Source organism: Sus scrofa, chromosome 13 (genome assembly GCF_054392235.1).
Source record: "Sus scrofa isolate SSC_HxYL_T2T_F1_AM1 chromosome 13, Sscrofa_HxYL_maternal_Yorkshire_Landrace_v2.0, whole genome shotgun sequence".
NCBI classification, from domain to species: Eukaryota; Metazoa; Chordata; class Mammalia; order Artiodactyla; family Suidae; genus Sus; species Sus scrofa.
The window spans coordinates 103,795,827-103,822,762 of record NC_139395.1 but is presented as its reverse complement, the minus strand read 5'-3'; the positions used below and the strand labels follow the sequence as shown (position 1 = coordinate 103,822,762).

Genomic DNA, 26,936 nt, shown 5'->3' with positions numbered 1-26,936 from the left:
ATATTGTAGACAGTAGCTAGTTTGCAGAGACTTCTATTATCCTCAGTCAAGCCTTGAAATGTTTTTATCTGACACATGAAGAATTGTAGCTGCACATCAAAAGTCTGCTTCTCCTCTGGCTGCCCCAAGGGCATTCTGATGAAGTATGTCAGGGACATCTGAACCTGCTCTCTCCTTCATTTGGGCATGAACTTGTGCCTATTTATGGAAAATGCAATCAACTAATACTAAATGATATTTGTTTCCTAGCAAGAGACAAATATTGTTTTAAGGTCCTTAACTGTCTTAAGGTAGTATTTAAAATAAAAAAGGAAAAGAAGAAGAGTTTAAAATTCATTCTGTGAGGGAGTTCCCATTGTGGTGCAGTGAAAATGAATGCGACTAGTATCCATGAGGATGTGGGTTTGATCCCCGGCCTCATTCAGTGGTTTGGGGATCCAGCGTTGCCATGAGCTGCCATGGTGTAGGTTGCAGTTGCGGCTCGGATCTGGGGTTGCTGTGGCTGTGGTGCAGGCCAGCAGCTGTAGCTCTGATTCGACCCCTAGCCTGGGAACCTCCATATGCTGTGGGTGTGGCTCTAAAAAAAAAAAAATCATTCTGTGGAATGAAAATTCCCCATTAAACAACCAACTGTATTCGTTTCTATGGCTGCTGTAAGTTATTCCAAACTAAATGGCTAAAACAACATGAATTTATTATTTTACAGTTTTGAAGACCAGCACAGGTCTCACTGGGCTAAAATCAATGTGTCAACAGAGGTATGCTCATTTCTGGGAGCTGTAGAGGGGAAATCTGATTCCTTGCCCTTTATAGCTTCTACAGGCTGCCCACATTCCTTGGCTCCTTGTCCTTTTTCATCTTCAAAATCAGCAACAGCAGCTCACGTCCTTCTCATGTTTCATCAGTCTGACCTCTTCTTCTCCCTCCCTCTTCCACATGTAAGGACCCTGTGGTTACTTTGGATTTATCCAGGCAATCTAGGATAACCTACCTATTTTAGGTTCAGCTGCTTAACAACCTTAATTTCATTTATGACACTAACTTTTCTTTTCCACTAACATAACATATTTAGGTGTTCTGGGGATTGGGATGTAGACATTTTTGGGAGACAGTCAATCATTCTGCTACAGTTAGGAACAATGATTATATTAGTAGTATAATTAATTATATTCAACACCCAAATTGGAATTTTAGAGAATAGCATGGAGTAGAAAGAACCTAGAATTAAGAATCAAAAGCTCAGTGTCATAATTTTGCCTAATATGTAAATTGGCTTTGGAAAAGTCATTTAATCTCAGGGCCTTAATTTCATAACTTTTAGAATTGGATATTTGATTAGCTGGTGTTCACTGTCCTTTTCAGTTCTAAAATGCAATGATTTGATTCAAATCTATAGGTCTAGGTCATTTATACAGATGTCTTCCAAGGTCGAATGAAAGAAAAGTTAAACTATAGTACAGTTGACAGTTACCATCTTCATAAGTTCTGGGGAAATATCTACAATAGAGATAATTTAGGAAAGTTATTTTCAAATCTAACTAAAAAATTAAAGACAAACAGAACCAAAACAAGTAAAGCAAAAACCCTGAAAACTAAAAATGAACAGGCAGAAACCTTTAAGAAAACAACTATTTTCCAAGATCTACAATTTGAAAGAACAAATATTGCCTAACAAGGATGAATTTCTCTGACAGAATGGCAAAACTAAAATCCGAGAGGGGATGGTAAACGACATCTACTTTCCCTTTAACAAGATCTTCCATTGTCAGTGAGCAAGTAAAATAATTATCTAGGTCACATGGTGTCTTAGTGGGTGCTCAGAGAAAAGAGATCCACAGTTAATTGTTCCCAGGCATTCTATAGCCTCAGGACACCAATAGACATTTGTATCTAAGACCATAACCATCGTGACCTCTGAACTACCAGTAACTAGCTCTGAGTGGACGGCGAAGTTGGACTTCCACAGCATATCGCAATATCCTTTCTTTTGCACTCAATCCTCAAATTCAGATTACTTGGGAGAATAAGCGACAGTGTAGAGGCTGGTGTCTTGTTTGGTACTAAGAAGAAACATTCTGTTAGAGTTCTTTTTATGTTAAATATTTCATCAATAATCAGGACAGAGAAGCATAATAAAAACAGTTGGATTTAAGATGACACCCAAAAGTCTCCTCTGGTAATTTTCGGAAGAGTATTAGAATGAGGTTAATAAGTGGTGCTGAATTATGCCTGATGGTTGGGGATTGACCTTAAATGATCCTTTTCAGCCCTATGATTATTTGATTTTATTAGATTTAGGATGGAGCACTACTTTAGCTATATTACAAAATAATATTACTAAATAATGAGCTTCTATTCTAGGAAATTAAAATAATGCCTCTTAATGTGATAGGGATCACGTTATAGCTCCAAAATACAGAGGCATGTACACTAGTTTATACTTTTATATGTTCCTTTTATAGTGTTATCCAACTTTATTTTTTTAAGCATGCAGAGAGAGAGAGAGAGAGAGACTCCCCAAAAGCAAGAAACAAGTATGATGTCTAAGGAAGAGAAACATGACTTAGTTTTTTCCCCCTTTTAGATTCCTGAAAAAGGTGGATTTGATCAGTTTCCAGACTATGTACCCCTTGTTTTCCAAGAACACTCCCACGCAAGTCTGAAATATGCAGAAAAATGTTATAGGCAGATAGCAACAATCAGTCTCTTTCTGATTGGCTGGGCGCAGACAACCTTCCTGCAATTTGTAGGAGGGAATTCTGTGAAGGCTCACCCACCCACCAAAAGCTTCTGTCAACTTGGCTTCAGAACCATAAGTTGGAGATTTACACCATCTAATCCCTAATCTGTACCTAAGGTGAGACATAAGCATTTAAAAACTCAGTTATCTTTCTTGATGCACACATTTTGAATTGTTTAATAGTAGTTCAGAATCTGATTAAAACTGCTAAATGATGAAAGTCTTTGTGCAGAGGGTTGGAACTGCTGAAAAATCTGAAAAACTATTTTGATGGAACTGGTGCAGTCAATGGTTCCTGTTATATAGAAAAACAACTGCAAATTCTTGCTGGCAGAAAACCATCTAAATACACATTAGGAGATGGGATCAAGATAGCAGAGGAGTAAGACATGGCACTCTTTCTTCCACAAACATATCAAAAAACCCCATCTACATGTAGAAGAGTTTGCACAAAATCTTTACTGAATGCTGGCAGAAGACATTAAGCCTTCAAAAAGGGCAGGAAACTCCCCACATAACCAGATAGCACAAAAGGGAAAAAAGAGAGAGAGAAGAGAGGGGAAAAAAAAGGAATAAGGACAGGACAAGCACCCCTGGGTGGGAGCTATGAAAGAGAAAAGGAAGCCACATCCTGGGGATGCCACCTAATTGACAGGAAGATCAGCCAAGATGGAGGGACCAAAAAGCCTCAAGAGAAAAGCTCAGCAGCTGGGCTGAGGAGAGGAAAGCAGAGAGAGCTGCATGGACCATCTGTACTACCTCCTGGGACACCACAACCTGAGATGCTCAGAAGGGGGCTGGGCACTGAGACTCAGGCTCTAGAGGTCAGTTTCCCAGAGAGGGCTAGGGTTGGCTGTGTGGAGACAGCCTGAGGGGCTAGGGAGCAGTGCGCCAAGGGCTGGGGAGCAGAGCACCACAGAGGAGGGAACCTGGGAGGAGGTCTGGGCTGGAAGGAGAAGCAAGGAGCCATTATTGGGGAGGGCAAGAGGAGGCAGGTGGACAGTCATAGGAATAATTTTCTGTGTGTACATGTGGACTCTCAGAGGGTGGGGACATGGGCGGCAAGACCATGGGTGATGGGCTTTGGGTGGCAGCATTTCCTTCATGGGCTGAACTTGACTGGGCACCTCTTGTATGGTCTACAGGTGGTGGTGGCAAACCACTAACGTCGTCTCAGACTTCAGAGGCAGGTGTGGCCCACACTACTAGAGGTCCATGAACAGGCACTACCTGCGGCCCCAGTCATTTCAGAGGTTGGCACTGCAACTAGGCACCACCTGTTGTTGTTCTCACACCCTTGGAAATGCACACACCCTGCCACTGCCACTGCCAAATGCTCTGGGCACCATCTACAACTGCTTGAGGGTCAATGCCGTTTCCCAGGGCCTTGCAACCAGGATCAGCCTGTGCCACCTTCCCACGGGTCCTTGCTTACTATCAAAAGCTCAGCAACCACACACTGGCTACTAGCCCTGCCCATTGCCTTAATCTCCTTGGAAGCACACACAGCACCCTATCAAGGGGATAATAGCCTGCACACATGGAGGGAAGAGACAGTAAGTACCCAAACCTAGAGCAGTCCTCATGCCAAAAATAAATAGTAAGCCCTCACAAAATACCCAGGGGTGCTCTCATATGTAAATAGCCCTCCAAGACTATAGTAGTTGTTTTCCCTAAACTCACAGAATAAGAAAAATATAAGCAAAATGAAGAACCTTAGGAAATATTTCTAGTTAGAAGAATGGGAGAATTCCCCTGACGGAGCAAACAAAGAAACAGATCTCTACAGTCTAATAGACACTTAGTTCAAAAAGGAGATAGTGGGAGGCAGAGCAAGATGGAAGAAAAGTAAGAGCTTGCACATACCTTCTCCCACAAACACATCAAAAAAACACATCTGCATGTAAAACTACTTGCACAGAACATCAACTGAATGCTGGCAGAAGAACTTAAACCTCCAAAAAGGGCAAGAAACTCTTGACATAACTGGGTAGAACAAAAGAAAGAGAGAGAGAGAAGGAATCAGGATGGGACTAGCATTCCTGAGAGGTAGCTGTGAAGGAGAAAAGGAACCCATCTCCTGGGAAGCCACCTAACTGACGAAATATCGGCTGAGTCAGTGGGACCTCAAAGTTCCTGAGAAAAGCATAGCAGCTGGACTGAGAACAGCAAAGCAGAGTGAGAGCTGCACAGATCATCTGAACCACTGGCCTGGACACCACAGCCTGAGATGCTTGGGTGGGGGCTGGGTGCTGAGACTCAGGCTCCGGAGGTCAGTCCCGGAGAGAAAACTGGGGATGGCATGAGGGGCTAAGGAGCAGTGCACCATGGGCTAAGGAGGGGAACACCATGGCAGAGGGAACCTGGGAAAAGGTCCAGACCCACAGGAGAGGCAAGGAACCATTGCTGGGGAGGAAGGGTGGGCCGCCATAGGAAGTTCCCTGTGCTGGAGCATGTACATGCCCTCAGGCTTAGAGGGTGGGACAGCTCTGGGGAGGCTATGGGCAGAGAGAAGCCTCTTGCTCTTTTAAGGGAGATTAGGTACTTCTTGTGGAGGCTACCGGTGGCCACCTATTTTGTGGGCTAACGGCATAAGGGGATTAAGTGCAATGTGGTGCCTCTTGCACGATCCATAGGTGGTGGGGCCACAGACTGTGGCGGTCGTCTCAGAGGCCAGAGGGAGGTGTGGCTTGACACCACTGGGGGCCTGTGAGTGGGCTCCACCAGTGGTCCCAGTCACCTCAGGGGTTGCCAAAACACAAAAAAGAGGGTATTGTAACCAAGCACCAAATGATGTTGCTCTTATTCCCCTGGGGACACACCCATCCTGCAGCTGCCACTGCCAAATGCTCTGGGTGACCCCAAGACACTTGGTCACTGTCCCTTCCCAAGGCCCTACAACTAGGAGCAACTGGTGCAGCACCTCCTGTGTGGGATAAGGGGGCAGGGTGCTTCTAGAGTGGTCAGCAGGCAGCAGGGGCAAACTTATGCAGTTATCTCTGATTCCAGAGGTGGACGTGGCCCATTGCCATTGGAGATGTCTGAACAAAAATTACTTGCAGCCCCATTGACCTCAAGGGCACCACAGAGGAGGGCATTGTGACCGAATACCACCTGTTGGTGCTCTCACACTCCTGGGAACACATCCGCCCTGCTGTTGCCACTGCCAAACATTCCAGGCAGTACCCACATGCCTGATCTCTGTCACTTCCCAAAATCCTGCAACTAGGAGCATCCTTTATAACACCTCATATATAGGCTAAGTGAGACAGGTTTCTTCATGCATGGTCTACAGGTGGCAGGGGCAAACCACTGCAGTTATCACTGAGATTGTCATGGCCTACTCCCACTAGGGGTCCCTGAACAGGCACCACCTGTGGTTCCAGTCACCTTAAAGGAGGGCATTGCAATCAAACACAAGCTGTTGTTGCTCTCACTCCCCTGGGAACTCACACACCCTGCTGTTGCTACTGCCAAGTGCTCTGGTCACCTTGAAGATCTGCCTAGAGTTTATTACCACTTCCCAGGGCCCTGCAACTAGGAGTAGCCTGTGCCACCTTCCTGCAGGTCCTTGCTGCTATTGAGAGCCCAATGACCAGGCACTGACTGCTGGCTCTACCCATTGCCTCCTTCTCCTTGAAAACACGCTGAGCATCCTGGGAACAACAGCCTGCTCACACCAAAGAAAGAGACAGCAAGTATTCAAACTCCCACAGCAAAAATAAATAGCAACCCCCCCAAAAAAACAAAGGGGCATTCTTGCATAGAAGTAGCCTTACAAGACTACAGTTTGGCTTCCCCGAACTCACATAAAAAGAAAAACACAAGCAAGATGAAGAAGCACAGAAACCATTTCCAGTTAAAGGAACAGGAGAATTCACCTAAAGCAGACAACAATGAAATAGATTTCTGCAGTCTGACAGACATTGAGTTCAAAAGGGAGGTATTGAAAATACTGAAGGAATTAAGAGAGGATATTAAGTAATGCAGATTCCTTTAGAAAGGAACTAGAAAATATAAGGAGCCAAGAAAAACTAGAAAATTCATTTGCAGAGATACAAACTGAGCTTAAGGCAATAAAGAGCAGAAAGAATAATGCGGAGTAACGAATTAGTGAAATGAAAGATAAAATAATGGAAATCACCCAATCAGGACAGAAGACAGAATAACAAGTGAAAAAACATGAAAGCAATATAAGAGGCCTATGGGATAACATAAAGCAGGCCAATCTATGCATAATAGCAATTCCAGAAGGAAAAGAAGAAGAAAAGGGGAGTGAAAATATATTTGAAGAAATTATGGCTGAAAACTTAGAAATCTAAAGCATACTGATATCAAGATACAGGAAGCACAGAGGGCCCCAAACAAGTTGAACACAAACAGGCCTACACTAAGACATGTTATAATAAAAACAGCAAAAGTTAAAGAAAGGATTCTAAAGGCAGCAAGAGAAAAGCAATGCATTAATGATAAGGGAACCCACGTAAGCCTATCAGCTGATTTCTCTACGGAAACACTGCAGGCCAGAAGGGAGTGGCAAGATATATTTAAAGTGCTGAAAGGAAAAATTTTGCAACCTAGAATACTTTATCCAGCAAGAATATCATTTAAATTAGAAGGGGAAATAAAGAATTTCTCCAACAAATGAAAGCTAAAAGAATACAGCAGTACTAAACCCATTCTAAAAGAAATACTGAAAGGGCTTCTCTAAAAAAAAAGGATAGAAAAGAGAGAAAAGGAAGAATTAGGATGGAGGAAACCACAATTGGAAAGCAATCACTTAAATAAGCCAGCATACAGATCTAAACATGAAGATGTTAAAAAAAAAAAGACATCAAATCATACAATGTGGGGAAGGAAATTAAGAAAATATAGATTCTTTTTTTAATTTTAAAGATGTGTCTGAGCCTATATGACTAAGAGGCAAAAGCAAGCAGGTGTAGGAAGGGCTTAATGTGCTTAAAAAAACAGGTCAACCACAAGTCAAAACCAAATATTACATTCACAAAAACTGAAAAGAAAAGTACTCAAGCATAAAATAAATGGAAACCATCCAACCCAAAAAAGAAAAGAAGAAAAGAGAAACATAGAATCAGCTGGAAAACAAGATTTAAAATGGCAATAAATACGTATCTGTCACTAATCACCTTAAATGTCAAAGGACTGAATGCTCCAATCAAGACACAGAGTGGCAGATTGGATAAAAAAGCAAAAACCTAAAATCTGCTGCCTACAGGAAACTCACCTTAGATCAAAGGACACATATAGATTGAAAGTGAGGGGATGGGAAAAGGTATTTCATGCCAGTGGACAAGACAGGAAAGCAGGAGTTGCAGTACTCATATCAGACAAAATAGACTTTAAAACGAAGCCCATAAAGAAAGACAAAGAAGGACACTATTTAATGATTAAAGGATCCATTCAAGAAGAGGATATTACAATCATCAATATATATGCCCCTAATATAGGAACACCCAGACACCTACAACAAATACTAACAGACATAAAAGGAGAAATCGATGCGAATACAATCATAGTAGGAGACTTTAACACCCTACTCACATCAATGGACAGATCCTCTAGACAGAAAATCAATAAGGCAACAGAGATCCTAAAGGACATGATAGAAAAGTTAGACTTAATTGACATTTTCAGGACATTAAATCCAAAAAAATCAGAATATTCCTTCTTCTCAAGTGCACATGGATCATTCTCAAGAATTGATCACATCTTGGGGCACAAAGCTAATTTCAACAAATTTAAGAATATAGAAATTATTTCATGTATCTTCTGTGATCACAATGGCATGAAACTAGAAATCAACCACAGGAAAATAAATGAGAAAAAACTTACTACATGGAGAATAAACAACATGCTACTAAAAAACCAATGGGTCAGTGAGGAAATCAAGAAGGAAATTAAAAAATACCTCAAGACAAATGATAATGAAGACACATCCACTCAAAATATGGGATACCACAGAAACAGTGGTCAGAGGAAAATTCATAGCAATACAGGCCTTCCTCAAAAAAAAAAAAAAAAAAAAACAGAAAAATCTCAAATCAACAACTTAACCCAACACCTAAATGAATTAGCAAAAGAAGAGCAAACAAAACCTAAAGTCAGCAGAAGGAAGGAAATCATAAAGATCAAAGAGGAAATCAATAAAATAGAGATTCAAAAAACAATAGAAGGAATCAATAAAACCAAGAGGTGGGTCTTTGAAAAGGTAAACAAAATTGACAAACCTCTGGCTAGACTTACCAAGAAGAGGAGAGAAAAAACCCAAATAAAATAAGAAATGAAAAAGGAAAAGTCACAATGGATACTGCAGAAATACAAAAAACCATGAGAGAATACTATGAACAACTGTATGCCAACAAATTTGACAACATAGAAGATATGGACAACTTCCTTACAGCCTACCAAAACTGAATCAAGAAGAAATAGATCTACTGAACAGACCAATCACTAGAAATGAAATTGAATACATCATAAAAACACTCCTTACAAATAAAAGTCCAGGACCAGATGGCTTCACAAACCAATTCTACCAAACATACAAAGAGGAACTTATACCCATCCTCCTTTAATTTTTTCAAAAGGTTGAAGAAGAAGGAACACTCCCAAAGACATTCTATGATGCCACCATCACCCTAATTCCAAAACCAAAGATACCACTAAAAAAGAAAACTGTAGACCAAAACTATAACCAATATAGACGCAAAAATTCTCAACAAAATTTAGCCAACCGAATCCAACAACATATCAAAAAGATCATACACTACGACCAGGTGGGATTCATCCCAGGTTCACAAGGATAGTTCAACATATGCAAATCAATCAACATCATACACCACATTAACAAAAGAAAAGTAAAAAACCACATGATCAACTCAACAGATGCATAAAAAGCATTTCACAAAATCCAGCATCCATTCATGATAAAAACTCTTACCAAAGTGGGTAGAGATGGAACATACCTTAACATAATCAAAGCCATTTATGATAAACCCACAGCAAATATAATACTCAATGGAGAAAAGCTGAAAGCCTTTCCACTAAAATCTGAAACAAGATAAGGATGTCCACCCTCACCACTGTTATTCAACATAGTACTGGAAGTCCTACTCACAGCAATCAGACAAAGAAAAAAAAGGTATCCAAATTGGAAGAGAAGAGGTAAAATTGTCACTCTGTGAAGATTACATGATATTATATATAGAAAATCCTAAGGATTCTACACAAAAGCTACTTGAACTGATCAATGAATTCTGTAAAATAGCAGGATACAAGATTAACATTCAAAATCAGTTGCATTTCTGTGTACTAACAATGTATATTAGAAAAGAAATATAAAAATACAATATCTTTTAAAATCACACTCAGGAAATTAAATACCTAGGAATATACCTGACCAAGGAGGTGAAAGACATATGCTGAGAATTATAAAACATTAATCAAGGAAATTAAAGAAGATGTAAAGATATGGAAAGTTATTCCATGCTCCTGGGTTGGAAAAAATTAGTATCATAAAAATGGCCATATTACTCAAAGCAATTTACAGATTCAATGCAATCCCTATCAAATTACCCATGGCATTTTTTGCAGAACTATAAAAAAACAATCCATACTTTATATGGAACCATAAAAGACCTAGAATTGCCGAAGAAATCCTGAGGAACAAAAACCAAGCAGGAGGCATAACTCTCCCAGGCTTCAGGCAATATTACAAAGCTATAGTAATCAAGACAGTGTGGTACTGGTACCAAAACAGATATACAGATCAATGGAACAGAATAGAGAACCCAGAAATAAACCCAAACCCTATGGTCAATTAATCTTTGACAAAGAAAGCAAGAACATAAAATGGGCAAAAGTCTCTTCAGGAAGTGGTGCTGGGAACACTGGACAGCTGCATGTAAATCAATGAACCTAGAACATACCTCACACCATGCACAAAAATAAACTCAAAATGGTTTAAAAGACTTAAAAGAAGACACCATTAAACTAGAAGAGAACATAGGCAAAACATTCTCTGACATCAACCATACTATTGTTCTCTTAGGTGGGTCTCCCAAAGCAATAGAAATAAAAACAAAAATAGACCAGTGGAATCTAATCAAACTGACAAGCTTTTGTATAGCAAAGGAAACCATTAAAAAAAAGACAACTTACAGAAAGTGGAAAAATAATTTTAAATGATGTAGTATACAAGGGGCTAATCTCCAAACAACTCCAGCTATCTCCAAAATACAAACAACTCATACAACTCAACAGCAAAAAAAAAAAAAAAAAAAAACCGAAAAGCAAAACAAAACAACAACAAAAACCAATTGAAAAATGGGGAGAAGACCTGAATAGGCATTTCTCCAAAGAAGACATACAGATAGCCAGCAGGCGTATGAAGAAATGCTCAACATCACTAATTATTAGAGAAATGCAAGTCAAAACTACAATGATGTGCCACTTCACACTGGTCAGAAAGGCCATCATTAGTAAGTCTACAAATAACAAATACTGGAGAGGGTGTAGAGAAAAGGCAGCCCTCCTACACTGTTGGTGGGAATGTAAATTGTTACAACCGCTATCGAAAACAGTATGGAGGTACCTCAGAAAACTAAATATAGAACTACCATATGATGCCCAATCCCACTCCTGGGCATATATACAGACAAAACTTTCTTTGAAAAAGATACATGCACCCTATGTTCATTGCAGCACTATTCACAATAGCCAAGTTATGGAAACAACTGAAAGAAATGTCCATCGACAGATGAATGGATTAAGGTGTGGTACATATACACTATAGAGTACTACTGAGCCATAAAAATGAACAAAATAATGCCATTTGCAACAACATGGATGGAACTAGAGACTCTCATAAGTAAGTCAGAAAGAGAAAGACAAATACCATATGATATTGCTTATATGTGGAATCTAAAATATAGCACAAATGAACCTATCTACAGAAAAGAAACTCATGGACATGGAGAACAGACTTGTGGTTGTCGAGGGGGAGGGGGAGGGAGTGGGATGGACTGGACTGGGAGTTTGGGGTTAGTAGATGCAAACTATTGCATTTGGAGTGGATAAGCAATGAGATCTTGCTATGTAGCACAGGGAAGTATATTCAGTCTCTTGTGATGCAACATGATGGAGGATAATGTGAGAAGAATGTGTGTGTATGTGTGTGTGTATATATATGTATATATGTATAACTGGGTTACTTTGCAGTACAGCAGAAATTGACAGAACATTGTAAGTCAGCTATAATAAAGAAATTTTAAAAATGCACATTAATTACCATATGAAGTAATAATGGGATGCTTAAAGTCCGGCAAGGATATTGCTGGTGTGCTGCTACAGGATTTCTAGGGACTTATTATTACTTAATATTTAGAAAATTATATGCCGTAAATGTGCTAAGCAAAAATTAACAAGATTTTAGCCCTCAGGGAATGTCCTTTGTTCTACATGAAATATCATGTATACACAATTCCCCAAAAGCTTACCCACTAAAAAAGACATGAATTTTTCTACCTGATACAGAGAGATTGATAAGTGATTAAAAACTATTTTACTACTTTGTGATCCTAGTACAATTAGGATGTCATTCAGGTGGCCAGGGATATTATCTTGTGGTCGCTGATCTTTTGTTTTTCCTAAAGAATTATAAAGAACTATTATCTTTTTGAATAATACTCAGGGCTTCTAAAGTCCTTCCTAATGTAATAAAAAGAACAAAATATCACAATGAATTTTAATCGCATTTTGAAACTTATTGGTATCTTTGTTTTAAAAAGACAGTCAATTCTTAAGGTCACATTTTAACTCTTCCCTCAGGCAAAAGCAGATAATTAAACTGTGTATGAAATGTGATAGGGGGTTAAAAAAAGTTTCCATTGACCTTTAAAAATGCATATAATGTACCTCTTTGTACAATAGTAAACCATAGTAGCATTCATAGCAATGATAATAACTGTTGCAGTTTATTTACATATTGTTTTAGTTCATCTTTATAACAGCCCTTTAGAGTGGCATTATATATATGTATATCTTCACTTTATGAACATAAGCTTATAAGGATCCTTTCCTTATAAGGACAAGGAAGCCAGAGATCAGAAAGATTAAGCAAATTATCCAAGGTCTCTTAGCCAGGAAGTTGCAGAGTCAGGATTTAAGCCTCATCTATTTTTTTCCCCAGAGCATAGCTTGTATTATGCTGCACCACTTCTCCTGATGGAGGTTCAGGTTTTATAGGTGATAATTCTGATATCTTTACTAGCATAAATGCTATTCTATGTTTTGAGATGTGAAAAACAACAGAAAATTTCTGTTAGAATTATGTAGGTCACATTTTCTCTATAATGGAGACTTGAGCTTATTGTAGGGGATTGTTGGATTAACATATGAATGTTCAGGACTGGATCCTGAGATGGTCTCTCTGCTTCTCACTTATCCACTCTCTAGTGGAAAACTCTGCTTTAGGCTAAAGACCTAATTTCTGCCTTCCCTCAAGTGTGTATAAGTCTTAGCATATAGTCTGTTCTTAGCATGATTTTTCCTTGTCTTTGTCTGGCTAAGTTCTCATCTTTCAGTTCTTAGCTGCAGCCTCCTTTCTGAGCATGACCCTCCATGATCCCTAGACCTGAGCTATTTCCCTCCATCTTCAGCTCTTACTCTTCTTGATATCTATTACACATATTAAAATTCTTTGTTTGAAGTTCATTTTCCTCTGAAGGGGCAGGGCCAAATCTATTTTTTCAATACTTTTTATCTGTAGGCACACACTATTTATTTGTAGGATCAGTAAATGGTCAACTGCCTCTACTTAGGACATCCCCAACTTTTTTTTTTTTTTTTTTTTTTTTGGCTTTTTACATCACACCCATGGAATATGGAAGTTCCCAGGCTAGGGGTCAAAACAGAGCTACAGCTGTCAGCCACAGCACAGTACAGTACAGTACCACAGCACAGTACCACAGCACAGCACAGCACAGTACCACAGCCACAGCAACAGCAGTTGAACCTTGTCTGTGACCTATACCACAGCTCATGGCAATGCTGGATCTTCGATCCACTGAGCGAGGCCAGGGATTGAACCCGCAACCTCAGAGGATAGTAGTCAGGTTCATTTCCTCTGTGTTGCAACAAGAACTCTGGATGTTCTCATCTTAAAAGGCTTATATGGACCAGCATGGTATTTAGAGAAGAGATATGGAGTGATCAGCTTAATCAATTATACTCTAGACCTTTGGGGAACCACTGTCCTTTTTTTCAGTCCTCCTCTCCATGCCTTCTCCTACCATTAGAGATAGTTGGGGACTTTGGGAGGGAAAAGGACATAAGGACCATTCAGACTGACTATAGTCTGGTCCTTAATCTAGAGAAGTATGAAGAACCCTTGTGGCTCATAATAGGGCTGGTGCTCACCTTAAAAGAAGACTTGATATGATTTGGGACTAAAACTGTGTCTAGCTAATAATAGGATATCCACTGGTTTGGCTTGTAGTCCATATATCATATGGCTTGTAGTCCATATAAGCCAGTAGAAGGTTATTGCTAAACCTGCTGGCTAAAGATTTGAGATTCAAGAGTAAAAATAATTTTTATTAAAGCAATAGTTAAACACAAAAATCTACCAGGCCTGATATCTTAAGACTTAGAATTCAGGGCCAGCTCTGCCATGACCTATTTGTGGGGAACTGGAGAAGCCAGTGTCTTGAACTTGTTTTTACCTTCCCAGGGTTTTTCAGAGACCAGGATGTGAGCATACATGGGAGAGAGTATTCATCACTATAAAACATGAACTTACTCATATTGTAGTTCATTCTGCTCCAGAAAGTCTTCCACAGCCAAAATATCTTCTGCTTTCACACGGAAGTCAACTGTACTGTGAGGTTTGATTTGTGTGACAGAATCTGGTTTCCAGAAGTCAATCTGAATAAGGAATAAAACATATTGTATTGGACACCTATAATTCAGTGGGTAAATTATCACCAGCAAGCACATTATTGCTCTACTCCAATGTTATTTTCAAACTCAAATTATCCATGAAATCTCTTAAAAGTATCTCCTTTGAGTGAACAGGAGTTGGGACCAAGCAGTTAGATGTCAATAAAAGTGTTTACACATATGTACATACATAGCATTTATTGATTATCAGCAATCATAAAGAACATATAATCATCTCCCATAATGCTAGTTAATTGCAGTATTCTATAACTGCTCTTTGCTATTTATTGATTTTCTGGAGCAACTGCTTATTGTGATAACAATGTTTGTAGTAATGGATAAATGTGCTGAATGAATGATGATGAATTAACTAGAGCCACAAAATTTAATAGAAGGAAATTGGTCTTTCCCTATTACTTTTTTTTTTTTTTTTTAATGGTGGCACCCGTGGCATATGGAAGTTCCTGGGCCAGGAATTGAATCTCTGCTGAAGCTGCAACCTATGCCACAGTAGCAGCAGCAATCCTGGATCCTTAGACCACTGCACTGCACTGGATCAGTGATTGAACCTGTGCCACCACAGACACAATACCAGATCCTTAACCTGTTGTGCCACAGTGGGAACTTGCCCCTTTTACTTTTTAATGGACTTGTTTTATGAGTTTATCTTGTAACTCAGTGCTACCTATACAAGTCGCAATAATGAGTGGAACCAGGAGCATCCCTGACCTGTGAAGGATCCATCAGGGAGGAAAAATGTATCTTTCCATAGTGGTCATCTTGGTACCATGGCCAGAAACAAAATATTCACTAGGATCCTACAATGTGCTGTTTTTTTATTTGTTTGATTATTTATCAACTGTTACTGTGCTCCCTATTTGCTAGGCTCTGTGCCTGAGACTTAGAAGTATACTAATGAGCAAATAAAACATGGGGATATTGTAGAGAAAATTATGCACATATGTAGGATGGCATGTATGATAATTCAAATGTTTTCTTTGTGGATGTGTGGTTTCAAATCTCCTTTTTTCCTTGGGAAAATGTTAACCAAGGACAACCTGCCTCTCTTAGGTCTCTGTTTTTCTCTTCTTTCCTTGAGTTAAGTAAAGCCCTAGACCCCTGAGGTAACCAGGACATTGGGTCTTTCTTGGACTCGGTGTCTCACCTAAATCCTGTTTAGATGTTTATTAGCTAGTCTCAAGATGGAGTTGTGACTGGTGGTATTTTTTAGGACCATGCTTTAGAATGTAGGAAGGAGTTTGGGCAGACTTAGAGGTTGTTAAGTAGAAATTAATGATGTAAGATATTAAGTTGAATCAATTTTAGATACACCTGTGGATAACACAGTAGCCTTATATCCCATCATTATAATCTTCTAACCACTACAGATGTCTAGAGGATGTTGAATCATGAGTCAGGATCATAGGGAATGTCAGGGCAGTGGGAGGTAGGGATATTAGGATTACACAGAAGGGATTCCAGGGGAAATAGTGTGAGTGTGATTGTCACTAAGGTGTTGAAAGGAGAGAGTATTGATAACTTGATAAGGATTGGCTACAGAATATGATCTAGTGAGTCAAAGATGAGAGGTTAAAAGATACTGGAGGGAAGTGTAAAGGCTTATCATGATAAGGACAGAGAAAGCAGAAGGCTGGCAATGAATTCTAGTTAGCCAGCATTGTAAAGAGAAGGACAATGAAGATAAGCACATTGCAGGAGAAAGCATAGTTTTAAAAGTTAACTCTGAATTTGTATTCTTAATAAATGCCTGTTTTCCATGGTGGAATGGGAGGAGGGGGGTGTATATTTATTACAGATACAGAGCTTTAGAATTGGTAAAGCACATAAAGTCCTCTAAGCATCTCCTGGCAACTTGACAGTACCCTACTCATACTTAATGCTGGGACCTTTTAGCATGCTCAGGAGACACCCCACTGCCAAGATCTGCATCTCTGTGCATGAAAGCTCCCCCAGAACTTGAAAAAGCCAAGTTAACAGCTCGTACGTAGCAGGCAGGAGGTGCCAAAGAGATAACTCTTTCCAGAGAAGTGCTTAACCAATGACCCTAGAAAATAGATGCCTAAATACTTCAATTTGCTCATTTCACAGGTGGGATTATTTTGAAGCTTGCAATTTGCACCCTTTCCTGGAGTTTCTCTGTAGGTTTAATCTCTAGTCATACTCTGTGGTAGCTGGCTTAATAGTGCCCCCTTAGTTAGCTGTCCTCCCTTCTGTGTATCACTCCTAACTTATTTCCCCAGGCTCCCTGTGCTTTCCAAATGATATCTTTGCCCTTGAATCTTTGTCTAAGTATCTTTTCTGGAAGAACCTATATTAAGATATTAGATTTCCCACTTAGAGTAACAAATGCCTGCACAGTATTCTTGGTGATGGTTATAATACAATCTTGAGTATATCTAGTACCACTTTAGAGCAGCGTAATTGCCTTACAGACGGTTTTCCTAATCTCCTAACCTCTAACTCATTCATCTTGGCTTTGCCAAATATTGGGAGGACACACACACACGAAAGAGAGGGAGAGAGAAAGAGAAGGAGAGTGTGTTACTTTTAAGATTCTGCATTGAGAATGATAGATTTTTAAAAACAGGGTGGAGAAGTCTCATAAACATGTTTGACAGAAGACTTACAGATCTAACCTGAGGTCCCTTAAAAATTTCAGTTCGATAAGGAGAAAACTGGTCAGCAAACATACCAACATCCAACACAATGGAATACTGCAAATATGATGCAGATTTACTAAGCTGGAGCTAGTCCTTAGTTCTTCTTAGAAGAAATAGAGCCCCAAATCAGGAACAACACTATAGCCTCATAGATGGTTATAATGCATTAACTATGGTTACAAATAATAAACTTAAAATATTGGCACAAGGAGATAAATACAAATTTCAGGAATTACCAACACCCTGTGGGTGAGAGCTATGTTTAATATATGGAAGTGGAAACATAAGACCAGATACTGTAAAACTCTTAGAGGAAAACATATGCAGAACACTCTTTGACATAAATTGCAACAATATCTTTTTTTGATCCACCTCCTAGAGTAATGAAATTAAAAACAAAAATTAAAAAATGGGGTCTAATTAAATTTAAAAGCTTTTGCACAACAAAGGAAATGATAAACAAAACTAAAAGACAACCCACAGAATGGAAGAAATTTTTTGCAATTGAAGCAACCAACGGGATTTATCTCAAAAATACGTAAACATCTCTTATAGTTTTATGTTAAAAAAACCAATTAAGAAATGGTCAAAAGATCTAAACAGACATTCCTCCAAAGAAGACAGATAGAAGGCCAAAAAACATATGAAAAGATGCTCAACATCACTAATTATTAGAGAAATGCAAATCAAAATTACAATGAGGTTTCACTTCACACTAGTCAGAATGACCATCATCAAAAAGTCTACAAACAGTAAATACTGGAGAAGGTATGGAGAAAAGGGAACCCTTCTACCCTGTTGGTGGGGATGTACAGTGGTACAACCACTATTGAGAACAATATGGAGGGTCCTCAAGAAACTAAATATAGAACTACCATATGATCTAGCAGTCCTACTCCTGGGCATACATCTGGAGAAATCCATAATTAGAAAAGATACGTGTACCCTAGTGTTCATTGCAGCACTATTTTACAATAGCCAAGACATGGAAGCAACTAAATGTCCATCAACAGAGGATTGGATAAAGAAGATGTGGAGATATATATATATAAAATAGCATGTTACTCAGCCATAAAAAAGGAAAGCATAATACCATTTGCAGCAACATTGGTAGACCTAGAGATTATCGCTAAATGAAGTAAGTCAGAGAAAGACATATCATACAAGATTACTAATATGTGAAATCCAAAAATCATAAAACTAACTTAAAAAACAGAAACAGTCTCAAAGGTTTCAAAACCAAACTCATGGTTACCAAAGGGGATGTGTGTGTGTGTGTGTGTGTGTGTGTGTGTGTGTATAAATTAGCAGGTTTGGGTTGAAATATGCACACTACTATATATCAAATAGATAGGTAACAGGACCTACTGAATAGCACAGAGAAATCTACTCAATACTGTGTAATAACCTCTATGGGAAAAGAATCTGAAAAGGAACAGATATATGTACATGTATAACTGATTTACTTTGCTGGACACCTGAAACTAACACAACTTTGTAAGTTAGCTCTACACCAATAAAATAAAATGAAAAAGAATAAAATTCTCTTTGCACAAGTTAAGGGATCGTCTAGCTAAGATAGAAGAGGTTGGAGGCAGTGGGCCTCAAATGTTCATGAGGGTATGAATCACCTGCGGAACTTGTAATAGTAGGTGCAGTCCCATTTCTGATTTAGTAGGTCTGGGAATGACATGTTTACTGAGGAATGAGGCTGACCCTAATGTGGGCTGTATTTTATAAAGCATATATGGAAGTGGAGTAAAATATCTGATATGAGATGTAGGAAATTGAATTATGTAAATTTAAATTTATATGTAAATTATATAAAACTGAGGTTATAAAATTATAAATCCAAGAACCTGAGTGACAAAGAACCATAAAGAACATTTGTTGGAAGATAAAGGAATATCTTCAAGTGATAGCATTGTGGGAATGTTAACTTAATCAGCCAGCGGGCTAATAACTACAGTTCTTCCTCAAATATATTACAAAACCAGCACAAAAGCCAGATAAAGTAGTGTACTTACCTTAAATTCTTCTGGGAAATAAGAAGGATATATACTAGAATAAATATTTGGTGTTGGGGAATTTTGGTTCTTCATATTATTTACACAATTTTTTCTTCACATTACATTTGACTATGAGTTGGGCATATGATAGACTTTTCATTTATCTTAATTGAATGTTCCTTTTTGTTTGAAGTCAATGACTTCTACTCTAGGTCTAGTTCCAGACAGCAGGAGAGGAATTTATAAGTATAATGAGAGTTTGGGAACATTGAAAGACTGTAATCATATTACTCTGGGCATAGATAAGCATGCACCAGAAATTAGAGAAACAGAATTCAAGAAAGTACTGAGAAAGGAGAATATGTTCTATGGTGAATGTCTCCAATAAAGGAACAAGGAAATAAAATAAAATCCTTACTGTACAATTACATATGAAAAGAGGGAGGCTTCTAGAGTCCTAATACATTCAGCTTTTAAAAGGACATGTTCAAAAGCTGGGAGGAAGGACACATGGCCAAGGATGAATACAAAGACTAGATGCCCTTGTAATGATCTTATCAGGAAGGCTACAATACAGAATATGCTGCAGTTGCAGGATTGCTGAGGAGAGTGAAAAATCTCTTTTTCAATTATTTTGGAAATAAAATGAATAAAGAAGAAACATGTGGTCCTTCTGCTTGGAGCTGAAGCATGATGTTTGCAGCTGCAAGAGAGGAAGTAGCCATGTTTAACTCTAGTTTGGCTTTTGTCTTTTCTAAGGAGCTATGCTATATCTTGCATTTTATACTTCTATTGAGAGATGAAATTATTATAAGAATTTTTATCACATATGATATTAACAGAAATACCTTCTTTGGAAAGAGAACACTGAGGCCCAGGATAGATAAGGAGAGAGGGGATTATACTGTCCATGTAAATTGCATTGAAATCCTTGATCTAATGATGGTAATAATATGCTTACATAGTTTTTACTATGTAAGTTCTTTCTAAGTGCTCTATGTTAATTCTTTAAAATCTCATAATAATCCTATAAGGTAAATGCTGTTATTCTCCTTCTTTGGCAAATGAGAAAATTGAGACCCAGAGAAGGGTCCAGCATCCAGCTAGCAAGTGGTAGAGCCAGGAATTGAACCCAGGAAGTCTGAATCCAGATTCTCTGCTCTTGACCACCATGAATTGCTGAATTTTAAGTAACTAAAAAATACTGAGGATATGGTTGCAGAACTTTCTCAGCAACCTTAGCAGAAGCAGAGCTTGAAGGGATCACTGAGGAGTAGAGGGGGCATATCTTGGATTTCATAAGCAGGAAAACAGGTGAATCCCAGAAGCAGGAGGTCCTGAGGCCTGATATGGATTCTGGCAAAGCTGCAGAGTAAACTGGAAGTAGATGGATTGTGAATGCCCAGAAAAGGAATCTGTGACACTTGGGAGCCAGCACAGTTTAAAGCAAGTATAAGTCAGGCCCAAATGACTTCATGTTATTATTGAAAGAGACCACTCACCTGATAGAATGCTGGATCTGGTTCTTAGTAAAGTGTTTGACCACGTTTCTGCATTTATATTATTCTTTACAGGAAGGAAAGCTGTAGGTGACAGCCCAGTGGTAGAGCAAACTCATCCAAGGAGAGTTGATTAATGAATCACTTTCAGTGCTTAACATTATGTCTGGCATATTGGAGACTCATGATAAATAGGTATTAAATGAATGAACCATGAAGAGGACCTCTAATTCTATGCTGGCCCTTATTTAATATTTTTCCTTTATCAGTGACAAAGATAAAAGTCAGAAAGGCAGGTGTATCAAACTTGCTGGCAATGTAAAGTTAGGGAGAGGAATTATTTCCTTGGATGACTTGATATGCCATCAAGATAAATTTTATCAGAGTAAATCTAAAATCCTGCATTTAGGTTAAAAAATAAATTAGACAAGTATAGAAGGAAGAATACTTTGCTTTTTTTTCATGTGAGAAAAAAAATCAGCCTAATGGTTCTGATTTGCCATAAGTTTTCTATAAGCTTGGAGTATTCTATATCTGTTCAAGATACTAAAAAAAATATTGGGCCCCATTAATAAATGTCTACTTAACAAATGAAAGCAGGCAGTGGTCTGCAGTAGGTATTAATCAGAGAACACCTGGAGGCCCACTGTAAATTCTTTTTTGTCTTTTTTTTTTTTTTTTTGTCTTTTTAGGGCTGCACCTGAGGCATATGGGGGTTCCCAGGCTAGGGGTCTAATTGGAGCTACAGCTGCTGGCCTACACCACAGCCGTAGCAACTCCCAATCAAAGCCACGTCTGCAACCTACACCTCAGCTCACGGCAATGCTGTATCCTTAACCCACGGAGCGAGGCCAGGGATTGAACCTGAAACCTCATGGTTCTTAGATTCGTTTCCACTGCACCATGACAGGAACTCCATCCATTGTCAATTCTGAGAGCTACTTTTAAAAAAGAAATATAGACAGAAAGATTGAGTTATATCCAGAGGTGACCAGAACAAGTGTCTGTAAACCAGGGCTAGGAAAGATGATAGAAAGCTTGGAAAAGGTAAATCTTAGAGGTAAAACAATAGTTGGCTCAGCTAGATCCAGTGGGTCAAAGTTAGATAAGGTAACTTTCATCTCAGTATAACAATTAGAATGATTTCTAAGACAAATTTGCTACTCTGAAAAAGCAGTATTCCTACTACCCTTGCAAGTACTCAAACAGATTTTATTAGGACTAGCAATCAAGGATGCTATTTCCACTGAGGAAATTCAAAATTTGAGTAGAAGGGTGGAATAGATGACTTCATATTCTCTTTCAATTCTAACATTCTGAACCCATTTCAGATTATGATACTCTCCACCTTCTTTTATCCTCCACACCTTAAAAGTGAAACAAAATAGCTATAGAAAGATTGATACTTAGAAATTGGTAGACTATTTTGGTTTATATATTCATGAAAAGATAGCATTGGATCAAATGAATCATTCACGGTCAGTAATAGCTTCCTACCACACACTCTATATATAATTAAAATGTCAGTTTTCATCCAATATACAGTAGATTTTTTTTTGAAGTAGCCTACAGATTTTAGTTCCTTGAAAGTGAAATAAAAGTATGGAAATCACTCATGGCTTTTTACCTTCATTACCTCCCTCATATCATATCATTAAGAGGGCCTGAATCAAGGTCATGAAAACCCAAGCTGTTTGATTTGGAGTGAAAGAAAATCAAAGAGAACAGTTGATACATGGAATGTGGAAATGAATTTGAAGTTGGACAAAAGCCCAGTTTTTCTGTAATACCCAAGTTGATCATTTTTCTCTTTTGCCTTAGAAGGGAAGTTACTGTACATTTAGATGTTCTGTGACCTTTGCAATAGTTACAACTCATCCAGTTGTCATCCTCTATCAGCTCTTTAAAAAATTACCAAGGATTTATAATACTGTAGGCCTTATGGCAATCTAATTTAGGCAGAAAAAGAAGGTATGGTGGCACTAAATGTTTTTCAAGTTTTATTTCTTGCTACAAAAGTGCTAGAGTTAATATTTCATACCATTCTTCCTTTGATAGAATAACAGTGCAGTCTAAGATTTTAAAATAAGTATGAAGGAAACCTATAGGATAGCATTATTATCTACCTGCCTGGTGCTGGCCAACTCATGGAGTAAGCTGATGTCATTTTCATCTTCAACATTGACACGGAACACCTTCTCACTGAATGGTGAGATACAGAAGGAGAGAAAATTTTAAGTTGAGTGATGCGTTTAGATTTTTTGGCTAGTAAGGAAGGATTTGCTCATTTAAGGTGTTGCTTACTTACCCTTCAAAGTGCTCACCAGAATGATGAGCAGATGCTAGAGTCACAGTCACAAGAATCAAGAACGCCAACATTGTGCCTAACTAGGTCTTTTGGGTGGGTTTTGCCTGCTTTTATAATCTGAGGTGTTCTTTGTTTTTTTCTCCTGATTGCAAATAGGCACTATCAAATCTTGATTAATGGTTTTCCTGCCATGGTTGATTTGGTACCTGTGTAAAGTCTGAGAGTATATCTCTCTCAACACCTGTGGAAACAGTGCAGATAACTGAAGTTCAGCCTATCTAATTTGGATGTCAGACCTAGAATAGTCTGTAGGTAAAGGAGTTTTAAGTAAAATCTATTTTGTAGCTTTCTTCCTAAATTTCAGTATTGACTGTTCCACTGAGACTGTAATACAATTATAACAGGAAATGTTAGCTATTGCACAACCGCCACCATCACCTGCAAGAAGGGAGTCTAGGGCAGCTCTATCATGCATAACAACCCTGGTCTAAACTAGCTAAATGATAGAGAACTTGGTATTCATGTAACTGAAAAGTTTAGCAGTAGTTTTGGCTTCACATCATCAGTTGATGATGTTTGTTAAGCTTGGATCACTCTTTTGATCAGTTCTGCCATGTGATAGCAGGATGGCCTCTAACAGGTCCTTTTTTTTTTTTTTTTTTTTTTTTTTTTTTTTTTTTGTGCCTGCGGCATGCATAAGTTCCAGGGCTAAGATCAAAGCCTTACTATAGCATTTACCTGAGCCACAGCAGTGACAATGTCAGATCCATAACCCACTGAGCCACCAGGGAATTGCTAATAGGTCAAGTTTTGCATCCTACTGGATTAGCCAATCCAGAAAGACAGTTTTGGGAGTTCCTGTCATGGCTCAGTGGTTAACAAATCCGACTAGGAACCATGAGGTTGCTGGTTCGATCCCTGCCCTTGCTCAGTGGGTTAAGGATCCAGTGTTGCCATGAGCTGTGGTGTAGGTCACAGACGCAGCTTGGATCCTGCGTTGCTGTGGCTCTGGCGTAGGCCGGCGGCTACAGCTCCAATTGGACCCCTAGCCTGGGAACCTCGATATGCCATGGGAACATATGGCAAAAAAAAAAGACAAAAAAAAAAAAAAACCCAAAAAAACAAAGACCCAGAAAGGCAGTTTCTTCTTCCCCAAAATTTTAGCTCGGATATGCAGATTGAATTTCAATGGGCTGACTTGGCACATGTGCTTTTCTATTCTTGAAACACTTCTGTGTGGATGATAGGATGTGCTGAGTGGCCCGACCTAAATCATTTGATCACCCCTAGGACCTTGGCATAAATCCACCTAAAATACTAATAAAATTATTCCTGCAGCTGCTGGTACTTTTCCCAGGATGGATCTTGAGTAGTCCTCACTTGTGTTTGTCAAAGTCAAGGTCATAGATCAGTGCCTAGCTACAAGAGAGGCTGGGAAAGTGGAAGTCTGACTTTTAACTTTGATAGTGGGAAGGGCCTCTGCCTCCTTTGACTCCTTAACTAGAGCATTCTCCAAACTTAGAATAGTGGTTTGAATTAGATGGTTAAAAAAGAATGATGAAAGGAGGACACTAAAGGAGGACATAATCATTTGTGGATGACTTGTGGTATTGTACTTGGGACAGTAAATATACTGGAGAAATTATTTCTATTGATGCTTTGTGAATCAATTAGGTTTTTCAGTTAGCAATTTTTGTTGCAATATTTTTTCATAGATATTAAAATTTCTGCTTCCTGTCTCATGTTTATATGTTTAAATTCTTCTTTTTTTATGCATGGCTTTGGTGATTAATAAGCCAAGAGTGTCTGTGTTGCATGAGATTTTGGAGAATGTGGAAACTGCCCTGTGGAGTTATGGTTCATTCTATGTGATGTTTCGCTTCCTGGAAAAGCACTTTCCCAGGCGTATGCCATGGTGTTAAATAGGAAAGGGTTCTCAGGTAAAATGTGTTTGCTTTAAATTAAAATAAACAAACTTGTTTTGTTTTAGGGCTTTTTAGAGTCATTAATATGTATTGTAAGTCCTCAAAAAGGAACTCTGATACAACATTTCTTAAACTTATCTCATAGTAGAGTATCAGGTTGGATAAGTCCAGCTAAATTAGAATATTTAGGACTATTGCTACATTCCATTTTGTTCGACTGTGGAATATTTTCGTCAAAAACATCACTTAGGACCAGTGATTTTGGGAGCACATTCTGGGAAACTCTAGACTGAGTTCACAGATGGAATCATATTAACTTGTGCATTCTTGCTCTGTTTTGTTCAAGGCCAAAAAGTTTATTGTGACTTCAGTGTTAAGGTCACTGGGCTAAGTGCTATTGGTGTGATTATAAAATGCTAAGAATATATTCAGAAGAATGTTTACAGGCATGTTTTGAAACCCATGTTGGATCATAAATTATACTATTAAGATGGAAGTTTTAAGTGTCAGTGAATATATATGAATGTATTAGTTATATTTGATTACATGATTTAGGATATTGAAATATAACTTGATTTTTGGAGCTATATAAAAATTCTTCACTTAAGGATAGACCAGTCCAGGAGAAAGAGAGATGAACCTGTACTCCCTGTACTTTAAACAGTACCCTGCCTCCAGGATGATATTGTCATGGATGTCAGCCTCTCCCAAGTTTTACCAGGCAGATAAGTCACTCCTACCAGGAGGGGCAAGTAATGATCACCCCTCTTGGGAGGAGTGACTATGAGTTTTCAGAGATGAAAAGGGCTTGCTTCCTGTTCCTCAAGTTGTGCTGTGACAGGCATGTTAGTGGTTAGGCCAGTATTAAGGGAGTGGTTTTCTTGACATCTTTCTTCTTCACTGTGGAATATGGGTTTAATAATTGGGTCAGTTGATGATTCTGAGCAAACCATTCTCTCAGTTTGACTACTACCTAGAACTGATGGGTGAGGAGTAAATAGACAGCTCTTCTTCACTGTTAAAGGACCAGATGATACAAGGGAAGAGAGATGAATCAGGAAATGGGAGATTTCTGTTAAATCAGAGCAGACAGTTCTAATGACTTGGAGGAGTTCAAGTACTTTTAAATGTATTTGTGTCTATTGGATATTGAGTAGGAAAAATTTTATGTAACAATTATTCTCTCAGAAACTCTGTATCATTATCATCATCATATTTTATCATCAATTGCTAGACCATTTACTGTGAAAGAAGAATATTGTCACTTCAATTCTGATGTTTAAACATGATAGGATTTTAGGTGATAGAAAAGGGAAGCTCCTAAATAGGAAATTATTTTTGAACAGAGTTGGCTTTTGTTTCTGTTTGCATCCAATCAAAATAACTGGTTTCATAAATTCAGTGAAAGTTCTGTTCACATCTGTATCTTAACTGAACTGTCCACTTGTTTGTGAAGCAGCCAGAGTTTCCCTGTAACTTGAGGGAGTATAACTGATTGATGACACAATCTGTTGGTATTGCTCCAAGGAGGGGAAAAACAACCTGGAAATGTTATCCAGGTGTACGAATGGCCTGTTAGCTCTGTGTAATTATATTTAATATTTGAATAGATTGCCTTTTTATGGATATGAAGAGGCAGGCTAGTAAACATGTTCTTGGCAGCTTTTCTCTCTGGCATCTACTGATGTTGGTGTATACACACACACACACATTTTAAACATGCTCATCATCATGAATGGGCATAGTCTGCATATCTCTGGTGGGAATGCTTTTTGTTACTGAATTGCAGACCAGTATTTTTGAAAGCTGGAAGATA

General features: G+C 38.6%; 1 protein-coding gene and 1 long non-coding RNA gene across 5 annotated transcripts in view; one reads left to right on the top strand and one right to left on the bottom strand.

The window, feature by feature from the left end:
• The window catches only part of CPB1 (carboxypeptidase B1), a 44,088-nt gene extending 20,806 nt beyond the window's left edge, over positions 1-23,282 (bottom strand). Inside the window, exons 1-3 of the mRNA NM_214169.2 lie at positions 23,196-23,282; positions 23,014-23,089; positions 14,559-14,683 (exon numbers count right to left, since the gene is read on the bottom strand). Coding sequence (NP_999334.2) covers positions 14,559-14,683; positions 23,014-23,089; positions 23,196-23,266 — 272 coding nt within the window. The 5' untranslated portion in view covers positions 23,267-23,282. The remainder of the gene's footprint in view (positions 1-14,558; positions 14,684-23,013; positions 23,090-23,195) is intronic.
• The window catches only part of LOC106505379 (uncharacterized), a 916,097-nt gene that overhangs the window by 85,096 nt on the left and 804,065 nt on the right, over positions 1-26,936 (top strand). The window lies entirely within an intron of this gene.